Source organism: Ascaphus truei, chromosome 7, assembly GCF_040206685.1.
Source record: "Ascaphus truei isolate aAscTru1 chromosome 7, aAscTru1.hap1, whole genome shotgun sequence".
Lineage (NCBI taxonomy): Eukaryota > Metazoa > Chordata > Amphibia > Anura > Ascaphidae > Ascaphus > Ascaphus truei.
Genome location: NC_134489.1, coordinates 63,223,115 through 63,235,509, shown reverse-complemented (window position 1 = coordinate 63,235,509; position 12,395 = coordinate 63,223,115). Strand labels below are relative to the sequence as shown.

Here is a 12,395-nt window from a genome sequence, read left to right as displayed (position 1 = left end):
ATACAGGTACAGTATGTGGAAATACGTCATGCCACGATCAAAAGAAATCTCTGAGAACCTCAGAAAAGCAGTTATTGATGCTAGTCAGGCTAGAAAGGGTTACAAAACAATTTCAAAGGATTTTGGGCTCCACCAATCCACTGTCGGACAGACAGAAAAAGTTCAAGACCATAGTCACTCTACCCAGGTGCAGTCGTCCTACCAAAATCTCATCAAGAACAAACCGGCAAATCATCCAGGGAGTCACAAAGAGCCCTCGAGTAACATCCAAGGCTCTGCAGGCCACTCTTGCCTTGGCTAATGGAACTCTCAGACAAAGACTGAACAAGAATGGTGTTCATTGAAGGATAACTGTAGAGAAAAGAGGACAAAGAACTACTGTTTGAAACGCGTAGGAGGTTGCTCTCCTCCGTTTGTTGGATGTTTTTACATCAATAAATATTTATTTTTGTTATCCTGGGACACATTTCATTGGACTGTGCGCCAGTCTCCTGTTTTCTCTACAGCTATCCATATCTACTTGGCTGCAAGTCTACCAGGAATCCAAAGGACCAGTGCAATATGTGAGTACTTTTAACACTTTGAGGGGGACCATCCACATTGGAGGTATTATGGGGGTTCATTGCTTGCCCCTACCTCAGGGATCTTTGGCCCCACAAAGGATGTTATGTCTTATTAGCCTGGGTTCTTTTCTCCATCATTTGTGTGATCAAACACTGGAGCGCAGTTGTCACTACAAATTGTTCATTGAAGGATAGCCATGAGGAAACCACTGCTCTCTAAAAAGAACATTGCTGCCCGTCTAAAGTTCAACAAAGAGCACATAGATGGTCCACAAGAATTCTGGAACAATGTTCTCTGGACAGACGAGTCAAATGTAGAACTTTTTGGCCTCAATGAGAAACGTTATGTTTGGCGAAACCAAACACTACGTTTGAACAGAAGAACCTCATCCCAACCGTCAAGCATTGTGGTGGGAGTGTGATGGTCGGGTCTGTTTTGCTACCTCAGGACCTGGACGGCTTGCCATCATTGACACAATGCAGAATTCATGGTTGTATCAAAAGCTTCTAGACGAGAATGTCAGGCCATCCGACCGTGAGCTGAAGCGAAAGTGGGTCATGCAGAAGACCATGATCCTAAACATACAAGCAGATCTACAAAAGAATGGCTGCAGAAGAAGAAATTCCATGTTTTAGAATGGCCTAGTCAGTCTTACAGCTTAGTGATATTTTAAGTGTAAATCTGCCAAAAATCCCCTGCTGAAGCTCCGTCAATGAGCAAAACGCCTGTCAGGCCATGTGACGTTATAGGAGTGACAGTGTAGACGAGTGACATTGTAAGAGACGTGTGCAGAGGTACGCAATGGAGACCGTTTAAAGTGAAACTAAAATGAGGCTTTATTGTGCCTGTTCCTTTAACAAAGCAAAACATTCAAAATAAACAAAAGAAAGGCCTACTCCGCTTTGGAGAATATCTACACATTTAGTCCAGCTCTCTCTAACTGGGTGGGTAGCTAAGCTAATTACCACCCAGAAAACATTATATATATAGATATAGATATAGATATAGATATATATATAGATAGATATACAACAATCCCATAAGAAAGACTTTTATCTGTTTCTTGTAGCTGTAGGGGAAGGCCTCTCTGCTCTCCTGGGTCCGCACCCTTGTGTGTTATGGCAATGTCCGTGTCCAGGTTTAGAGGTCTTGTTACCTTTGTCTTGCTGTCAGCCTGCAGTCCCTCTGCAGCTCAAGACATCTGTTGTTCCCCAGGTTGGTCCAGTTGTGGGCTAGGGGAATCTCTGCTATGTTCTTCCTTGTGTCAGCCCCAATTGTGAGCTTAGGAATCCTCTTCCTGTGCCTCAGACGACACTATTTCACAGAGCTCTGATTAAGCAGGTGGAGTCTGGTTGATTGCCTGTTGCACTTAACCAGCTCCCTGATGGATCTAGAGGCATTTTCTTTAACAGGGATAAGACCCTGTTACAGGCACGGGAGAGCAGAGGGGCAAAGAATACAGCCGTTTGAACAGTTCTGAGTTAGTTCATATGCTTTAGGACTCTATAGTATCGGTCCTATGGTGGGGGCTAGTGTTTGTAACTGAGAGTACTGGCCTTCTAGTATGCAGGTGTGTAATTCACAGACATTGTCCCTAATAACACCATTCTCTATTTAATGCATGTAGCAGTTTATAATTGTAGCGCTGCTTCACCCCCCCTCCCCCCCTGGGAGATCTTCCCCTGGCTACTGGTCTGTGTGGTGCTGGTTACCTGTGAGGGTCCAGGAGAGATGAGCTTCCGTGATAAGGGGAAACAGGACAGGCTTTTGGTGATCCTCAGACTCTGTTTGGTGTCATCAGCGCCTCCACTCACAGTAGGCTTCAGAGATCCTGAAGACGGTCCCCACCACGACAGATATCTCTAATACTCCTACCCAATAGACTGTTGCTTAAGCAGGAGTATATAAAAAAGGGAGCCAGGAAATATATATATATATATATATATATATATATATATATATATATATATTCAGGCAGCCACTGCAGGATGTCATTACAGCATATGCCTTGTATTGGAGAATGGAACCCAGATCCCTGGATGGTTCTGGTCCTCTGGCAATATGGAGGCCTTGTGCTCTGCACAGAGCTTGGCTGCATCTCTGCTCCAGAAGGAGCTGGAGGAATGTCTCAACCCCAGGAGGGGCTGAGCTGGACTCTCCCTCCCAGCCGGGAGAGACTCAGAGCTCCACTCTTCTACCCCATGAGGGGGAGAGCTGGACTGAAACAATTTGGAACACTTCCTCCCTAAGGCTTAGAGGGGGAGGGCACAGGGTCTGCACCAGGATTGGTTGTACACAGACTCCCATTCACCTCCACCCCGGTCACTCGGAGAGACAGCATGAGGAGCCCACAGGATAGCCTGTCACTGCCTGTAGCTATCAGAACTTACGTGACAGGAAGGCAGAAAGATAGTCTGGACCAACCATGGCTATATAATGGTAAGGACATCCACCAGAGGGGATGTTCCTGCTATCCTATAGGGCAAGATAAGCAGTTTTGCCACTCATGCTATGGTATAAAATATATTAGAACCAGTATTTATTTACTTACCTGGTGTCTGCACTCCTATCCATCATCCACTATTTTACAGTTACCTTGTGGCCTGAGTTTTCTTCTTCTTTGTCTGTAGTTTGAAAGACTTATTATTAAAAGTTCTATAGTAAATAGTTACCTATCCACATGAGCGCACCTCCAGGCAAACGCCTGGTTTCCCCCCATGTGTATATATTGACACGTTTTGGTTTTCCTTGTCGCACCCCCTGAGGCTTTCAGAGTTTATATGTGAGCAATGACGAACATTGACTACTTGCTAATACATTTGGCTTTGAGCGGACTATAATATCTCTGTCTTGATAAAAGCATTTCCAGTTAAAAAAAATAAATATATATATATATATATATTTCCCCCAGATGGGAAGCAGGGGGTCCCCCAAACTGAACCATGTTAATTTAAGCTCCGAGGATTAACCCAGAATGGACCTTAGTAAATATCCCACACAGAGAGTGGTTTGTCCGCTGCTGGTCAGGGGGATAACAGTATTGTGTTGCAAAAACTAAAGCAGTAGAAGTATCTCCTTAATCATCTCTCCTCCGATCTCTCTTTCTTTCTCACTGTGTAGTTGTCATCTTTGCCCTCCAGTCTCGCCTCTCTCCCCTGTCTTCCCACCTACCCCTTCCCCCTATCTCCCCACCTACAGTCTATCCCCTCTCTCCCCCTTCCCCCTCTATACCTTCTTCCCCGTCTTCCCTTTTTTCTCCCCTTGTGTCACCTATCTCTCTCTCTCTGTTGTGTAGTTGTGTCACTGCGAGGGATTACCTGAGGTTTGTGTCGTTGTGTGTCTGGTCTGGAAGGATCCCCCTCACCGTGTGCACCCACACGGACTTGTGGGTAAAGATTGTCACCATGGCATCTGCGAGGTCATACTGCACCCCAGCGAAGGAGAGACACAGCACAGGTGAGCTACAGGAAAACACTACTATACCACAACACTACATTACTTCACTACACTAGTACACAAGACAACCTCCCCACTATAGTACACCACACTACTAGTCAAAATAACTACACCACACTACTAGTCAAAATAACTACACCACACTACTAGTCAAAATAACTACACCACACTACTACGCAAGACATCTACACCACACTACTACGCAAGACATCTACACCACACTACTACGCAAGACATCTACACCACACTACTACGCAAGACATCTACACCACACTACTACGCAAGACATCTACACCACACTACTACGCAAGACATCTACACCACACTACTACGCAAGACATCTACACCACACTACTACGCAAGACATCTACACCACACTACTACGCAAGACATCTACACCACACTACTACGCAAGACATCTACACCACACTACTACGCAAGACATCTACACCACACTACTACGCAAGACATCTACACCACACTACTACGCAAGACATCTACACCACACTACTACGCAAGACATCTACACCACACTACTACGCAAGACATCTACACCACACTACTACGCAAGACATCTACACCACATTACTACGCAAGACATCTACACCACACTACTACGCAAGACATCTACACCACACTACTACGCAAGACAACTACACCACACTACTACGCAAGACATCTACACCACACTACTACGCAAGACTTCTACACCACACTACTACGCAAGACATCTACACCACACTACTACGCAAGACATCTACACCACACTACTACGCAACCACACTACTATTCAAGATATCTACACAGTACTACTACGTAAGATACCGTATCTACACCACACTACTATGCAAGACATGTACTAAGCAAAACAACTTTGCCACACTACTTGGCCACTACTACACTGCCACACTACAACAGCGCCACGCTACCTCCCAACCAACGCATTCCATTGTGTGTTAGTTTCAGTAATATGGGCATTCAGTGTGTGCGGAAGAAAGAGATTGAGACATCTGTGCAGGAGAGACTGAGGCTGGGGATAGACCCCTTCAATGGTAAGTACCCACTACAAAGACCAGCGTGTGTGTGTGTGTGTGTATACGCAGAATCTGAGGCGGGGGAAGACAGCTTTAATAGGGATCACCCGCTATACAGACCAGTGTGTGTGTGTTTACAGTGGCCGAGGTTGGGGGCAGACCTACCACCCACTACAAAGACCAGTTCATAGAGACCCACGTGTGTGGTCATATACCCACTACAAAGGCAAGCATGTGTATATACCGAGGCCAGTCATGGACCTGCTCAACAGTGAGCACTCACTACAAAGATCATTATATATTTTTGTGTGTGTATATGTATATGTGTATATGTATATGTATATATATATATATATATATATATATATATATATATATATATATATATATATATATATATATATATATATACTTCAGAGACCAGCCTGTGTGAATGCTTATATTCCCACTTCAAAGATCAGTGTGTATATGGCAATACGATACCGTGTATGAGATGAATATCAAGAGGCAGCACTCCATTGGATGGTCAAAAAAGCTTTGTATTGTTAAGACATCATAACAACGTTTCAGTCCTACATGCGGGAGTTTCTCAAGGTGACTGAGAAAGGTCCCGCAAGTAGGACCGAAACGTTGTTATGATGTCTTAACAATACATAGCTTTTTTGACCATCCAATGGAGTGCTGCCTCTTGATATTCGTCTCATACACGGTATCGTATTGCCTTAGTTATTCTCTACATTTTTACATCACTTATGTCACCAAAATATACATTGTACTGTGGTGTGTTTACAATAAACCATTTTTAAACAACATCCTATTAGATTTTCTTCCATGTTTCTTTTCAACATCATAATACAACCTTTCCACCAAATAGTGATCCTATTGTTCCCCTATTTATAAATAATACTACCTATTACGGATTTATATCCCGGGCAACACCGGGTATATCAGCTAGTGTATATGTGTGTGTGTGTGTGTATGTGTGTGTGTGTGTATAATTACACCTATCACAAAGTCCTAGACGTTCTAATCCTCCCCTTCCCGCACAGCTGGGATGTGGCGTAACCATGAGGAGGTAGATCTGAATGTGGTCAGACTCTGCTTCCAAGCCTCCTACCTGGGGCAAAGCACACAGCGGATACAAACTCCCCCCGTGCTGTCGGAGCCAGTTTACGACAAGAGTGAGTATCCACTGCCCCCACTCTACTATTTCTGCTCTATCACTGTATCTAAATACGCCCCCTCTAATATTCCTACATTCTCACGGCATCTGTATTCCTCTCTGCTATTCCTGTACTCTTTACTGCACGTCTCTCTGCTATTCCTGTACTCTTTACTGCACGTCTCTCTGCTATTCCTGTACTCTTTACTGCACGTCTCTCTGCTATTCCTGTACTCTTTACTGCACGTCTCTCTGCTATTCCTGTACTCTTTACTGCACGTCTCTCTGCTATTCCTGTACTCTTTACTGCACGTCTCTCTGCTATTCCTGTACTCTTTACTGCACGTCTCTCTGCTATTCCTGTACTCTTTACTGCACGTCTCTCTGCTATTCCTGTACTCTTTACTGCACGTCTCTGCTATTCCTGTACTCTTTACTGCACGTCTCTTCTATTCCTGTACTCTTTACTGCACGTCTCTGCTATTCCTGTACTCTTTACTGCACGTCTCTGCTATTCCTGTACTCTTTACTGCACGTCTCTGCTATTCCTGTACTCTTTACTGCACGTCTCTCTGCTATTCCTGTACTCTTTACTGCACGTCTCTGCTATTCCTGTACTCTTTACTGCACGTCTCTCTGCTATTCCTGTACTCTTTACTGCACGTCTCTCTGCTATTCCTGTACTCTTTACTGCACGTCTCTCTGCTATTCCTGTACTCTTTACTGCACGTCTCTCTGCTATTCCTGTACTCTTTACTGCACGTCTCTCTGCTATTCCTGTACTCTTTACTGCACGTCTCTCTGCTATTCCTGTACTCTTTACTGCACGTCTCTCTGCTATTCCTGTACTCTTTACTGCATGTCTCTCTGCTATTCCTGTACTCTTTACTGCATGTCTCTGCTATTCCTGTACTCTTTACTGCACGTCTCTGCTATTCCTGTACTCTTTACTGCACGTCTCTGCTATTCCTGTACTCTTTACTGCACGTCTCTCTGCTATTCCTGTACTCTTTACTGCACGTCTTTGCTATTCCTGTACTCTTTACTGCACGTCTCTCTGCTATTCCTGTACTCTTTACTGCACGTCTCTGCTATTCCTGTACTCTTTACTGCACGTCTCTCTGCTATTCCTGTACTCTTTACTGCACGTCTCTCTGCTATTCCTGTACTCTTTACTGCACGTCTCTCTGCTATTCCTGTACTCTTTACTGCACGTCTCTGCTATTCCTGTACTCTTTACTGCACGTCTCTGCTATTCCTGTACTCTTTACTGCACGTCTCTCTGCTATTCCTGTACTCTTTACTGCACGTCTCTCTGCTATTCCTGTACTCTTTACTGCATGTCTCTCTGCTATTCCTGTACTCTTTACTGCACGTCTCTGTATTCCTGTACTCTTTACTGCACGTCTCTGCTATTCCTTTACTCTTTACTGCACGTCTCTGCTATTCCTGTACTCTTTACTGCACGTCTCTCTGCTATTCCTGTACTCTTTACTGCACGTCTCTGCTATTCCTGTACTCTTTACTGCACGTCTCTCTGCTATTCCTGTACTCTTTACTGCACGTCTCTCTGCTATTCCTGTACTCTTTACTGCACGTCTCTCTGCTATTCCTGTACTCTTTACTGCACGTCTCTCTGCTATTCCTGTACTCTTTACTGCACGTCTCTCTGCTATTCCTGTACTCTTTACTGCACGTCTCTCTGCTATTCCTGTACTCTTTACTGCACGTCTCTCTGCTATTCCTGTACTCTTTACTGCACGTCACTCTCCTATTCTTGTACTCTTTACTGCACGTCTCTCTGCTATTCCTGCATGTGATTCCGTCTACTCTGGCATGTGATTTCCCTACTCTCTGCTATTCCGGCGTGTGATCTCCCCTCTCTCTCCTATCCCAGTATGTATGTATATATCTTTATTTATATAGTGCAGACAGTGTACTCAGCGCTTTACAAAGACAATACAGTGCAGGGAATTATACTAATACAATAAGCGCAGCAAAGTCAGACAATAGGAAAGGAAATCCCTGCCCTGGAGAGCTTACAATCTAAGAGGTCTGATGGGGAACTTAGAGAGACAGCAGGTGAGGGAATAAGTGCTGCAGATGGCAGTGCTGGGCACAATGATTGGTAGGAGTGACTGTGGGTGTGTAACGAGTGCTCACCACAAAAAGGATGGGACCGCAAGGCTGAGGTGGAGATGGTGATATACACCGACCTACAACCGCGTATCCGCGTCCCGAGTGCAGAGTGAAGGCCGTGTAGCCGGGTCAGGGTAGGAGAGGTCAGAATGGTCGTTATACTCGCCGTGGTCTGGGGTTGGAGAAGTCGGATGGTCGTTGTGCATAGCCAGGGTCCAGGAGTAGAGAACGGGACGCGTAGCCTAGGTCTGGTCCCGGCAGGAGTACTGCGGCGCTTGTGCGCTGCGCACACGAGGGGCGTCACCCAATACATCACGGGGGCAGGACCGAGGGCCAATCCTCACAGGGTGTGGGACACTAGCCAGGAGTGCAGGCTATTGGGATGATTCTTTTGAGGCCTGAGTTTTAAGATTGGTTGGTGTTAGATGGGTTAATACCATTAGCCGAGAAAGAGGAGGCAGGAAGGCCTGGGTGAGGGCAGGTGTGTATATGGCTGGGTCCAGGATTAGGAGAGAGATCCCCAGTAGAACGAGAGAGAGGGGGTGAATAGAGGATTTGTGGGGGTGCTTTTTATTGAGGGGTGTAGAAGTAGTTGGGAAAGAGGTGTCTAAATAGTGGTGCCATGTATGGGCACAAGCATAGGTGGGGGGATTAGAAACATTTATAAAGGAATGAGGAAATCGCTACAGAAAAAGCAATAGGGAGGGCATAATGAGATGCAGGGAGAGACGGGTAGGAGAGAAGTAGTTGTTGAAAGAGCAGGTGTATAAATCAGACTTGGGAGGGCAGTGTAGCACTGAGGATTAAACAGCAGCGTAGAAAGTGAGTTTATAGATGTGTAGAAATTGTCAGAGCGTTTATAAAGCCAAGTCCTCACAGTTGCAGGGTTGTGGATGAAGGGCAGAGTCCAGTTCCTATGGTATTCTTCATGCCAATTCTACTCCAATTTTAACTCCAGACACTTCATATGTGACACTTAAGATGTTACACAGCCACCCCAGTGTGTGATTACCACTCTCTCCACTACTCCTGTATGTTATACCACCCTCTCTCTGCTATTCCGGAGTGTAGTTCCCACTCTCTCTGCTATTCTGGTGTGTGATCTCCCCTCTCTCTGCTATTCTGGCTTGTGATCTCCCTTCTCTCTGCTATTCTGGCGTGTGATCTCCCCTCTTTGCTATTCCAGTGTGTGATCTCCCCTCTCTCTGCTATTCTGGCATGTGATCTCCCCTCTCTCTGCTTTTCTGGCGTGTGATCTCCCCTCTCTCTGCTATTCTGGCGTGTGATCTCCCCTCTCTCTGCTATTCTGGCATGTGATCTCCCCTCTCTCTACTATTCTGGCGTGTGATCTCCCCTCTCTCTGCTATTCTGGCGTGTGATCTCCCCTCTCTCTGCTATTCTGGCGTGTGATCTCCCCTCTCTCTGCTATTCTGGCGTGTGATCTCCCCTATCTCTGCTATTCTGGCGTGTGATCACCCCTCTCTCTGCTATTCTGGTGTGTGATCTCCCCTCTCTCTGCTATTCTGGCATGTGATCTCCCCTCTCTCTGTTATTCTGGCGTGTGATCTCCCCTCTCTCTGTTATTCTGGCGTGTGATCTAGCCTCTTTGCTATTCCAGTGTGTGATCTCCACTCTCTGCTATTCCGGAGTGTAGTTCCCACTCTATCTCTCTCTTATTCCAGCGTGTGATCTCCCCTCTCTGCTATTCCAGCGTGTGATCCCCCCTCTCTGCTATTCCAGCGTGTGATCTCCCCTCTATGCTATTCCAGCATGTGATCTCCCCTTTCTGTTATTCCTGCTTGCAATTCCTTCTCTCTCCCCGCTGTTATCTGTGTGTTATTCTCCCTCTACTATTGTGATTGCCCTCCCCCTCTGCCCTTAGAATCCACTAACACTTCTGAACTGAAGATCTACCGGATAAACAAGGACACGGGACACTGCGCAGGCGGGGAGGAGGTGTATATATTGTGTGACAAAGTGCAAAAAGGTGAGGGGGCAGAAAGATCGGGGGGGGGGGGGGGGCGCGGAGATTTTCCGGTTGGTGTATTAAACAAACATTCAAATATTTACTACATGAACAAATACATTAAAAACTCTAAATAGTATAAAGTTTCATTACATGCTTACTACATGGACACATACTGACTACATCCTTACTACACGTGTAAATATTTGCCTCTCTCCCAGAGGACATCATGGTGATGTTCATAGAGGGCACATGGGAGGCACGTGCAGACTTCTCACAGGCCGATGTGCACCGGCAGATCGCCATTGTGCTGAAGACTCCTCCGTACCGGGACCTGCACATCACGGAGCCGGCCCCCGTTGGCGTCTATCTGCAGCGCCTTACAGACGGGATCCGCAGTGAGGGGCTGACCTTCACATACATGCCACGGGAGAAGGGTGAGGAGAGTGGGGTGCGCAAGCATGTGTGTGTGTGTGAGGTCACCTCGTATCATGTGTGTGAGGGTCCCATGTGGTCCATCATGGTGAGGTTACTGTGATGCGTCATACTACCACATGTAAGGGCCCACTTTGCGCTGTCATGAGGTTAGAGTGTGTGTGTGTGTGTGTGTGTGTGTGTGTGTGTGTGTGTGTGTGTGTGTGTGTGTGTGTGTGTGTGTGTGTGTGTGTGTGTGTGTGTGCGTATGTGTGTGTGTGCGTATGTGTATGTGTGTATGTGTGTATATGTGTGTATATGTGTGTGTGTGTGTGTGTATGTGTGTATATATGTGTGTGTGTGTGTGTGTGTGTGTATATGTGTGTGTGTATGTGTATATGTGTGTATGTGTGTGTGTGTGTGTGTGTGTGTGTATGTGTGTATGTGTGTGTGTGTATGTGTATATGTGTGTATGTGTGTGTGTGTGTGTGTGTGTGTGTATGTGTGTATGTGTGTGTGTGTATGTGTGTATATGTGTGTGTGTATGTGTATATGTGTGTATGTGTGTGTGTGTGTGTGTGTGTGTGTATGTGTGTATGTGTGTGTGTGTGTGTATGTGTGTATATGTGTGTGTGTGTGTGTATATGTGTGTGTGTGTGTGTATATGTGTGTGTGTGTGTGTGTGTATATGTGTGTGTGTGTGTGTGTGTGTGTGTGTGTGTGTGTGTGTGTGTGTGTGTGTGTGTGCGCCAGGGTCCCATGTGAGTTGTCAATAGGGTACTCCCTGGGGGTAGCTCAGCCCAAATTTTCCTGTGAAAGGTAACATGTTCTAAACCTACTCACATGTGTTCTCTCTCTTTCTCTCAGATCTATATGGTTTGCACAATAAGAAGCGTCCTGTATCTCGGCTAATGGGGGACTTTTGTGGCCCAGGTAGGTACACGTCTCACTCTAAACCCTTTATCCCATGAGCGCTCATCCTCCCTGGTCATAGAATCTTATAAATCTGCAAATCCTTCCCCCTTTTATTCCATTAGAGCTTAGCCTCTCGGTCCCTATTATCTTATAAATGTACAGGCGATTCCCCCTCGTGAATCCATAAGAGCTCACCCTCCCTGGCCCTGTTTTCTAAATCTGCAAGCGATTTCCCCTCTTAGGCTTTGTCCTTGGTGGACGCGGCTACGCAGGCGCCGACGTGCGCGCCGCACACAAAGTACAGCCCTCTATGGGGCAGGCCCCTGTTTTCGTGGGCGCACAAGCCGCAATGCGCGATGGCCTTTGGCAAAAGACCAGATTTTTGTCTTTTGGTGCAGAGGGCGCGCGTTGGCCACGTGACGGCGCCGGTTCAACCAATGAGGGTGAACCAGCCTCGTGACGTCATGGCCGCGCCCCGCCACGACTCCCCGTCGCGAGTTGCCTGAAGTTTATCAGGTCGCACTTATGCAGGAACGAGTGCCGCCAGGCACCCCGTCGTGCACACTGAGGTCGTAACCTTAGGCCATAAGAGCTTTGCCTGTCTGACCCTATTATTCACCCTACAGACCCACACGGGATTGAGGCCAAGAGACTCAGAAAAAGACCAGCGTATACGGATCACTTTACCCATGTAACAGGTATATATCCTATAAGACTTTTATTGAGTGTGTCTCTCTGTTTATAG

General features: G+C 46.3%; 1 protein-coding gene across 1 annotated transcript in view; it reads left to right on the top strand.

The window, feature by feature from the left end:
- RELB (RELB proto-oncogene, NF-kB subunit) overlaps positions 1 to 12,395 on the top strand; it is a 29,904-nt gene that overhangs the window by 15,103 nt on the left and 2,406 nt on the right. The window contains exons 4-10 of the mRNA XM_075608754.1: positions 3,860 to 4,020; positions 4,981 to 5,072; positions 6,104 to 6,235; positions 10,238 to 10,342; positions 10,543 to 10,758; positions 11,603 to 11,668; positions 12,277 to 12,348. Coding sequence (XP_075464869.1) covers positions 3,860 to 4,020; positions 4,981 to 5,072; positions 6,104 to 6,235; positions 10,238 to 10,342; positions 10,543 to 10,758; positions 11,603 to 11,668; positions 12,277 to 12,348 — 844 coding nt within the window. The remainder of the gene's footprint in view (positions 1 to 3,859; positions 4,021 to 4,980; positions 5,073 to 6,103; positions 6,236 to 10,237; positions 10,343 to 10,542; positions 10,759 to 11,602; positions 11,669 to 12,276; positions 12,349 to 12,395) is intronic.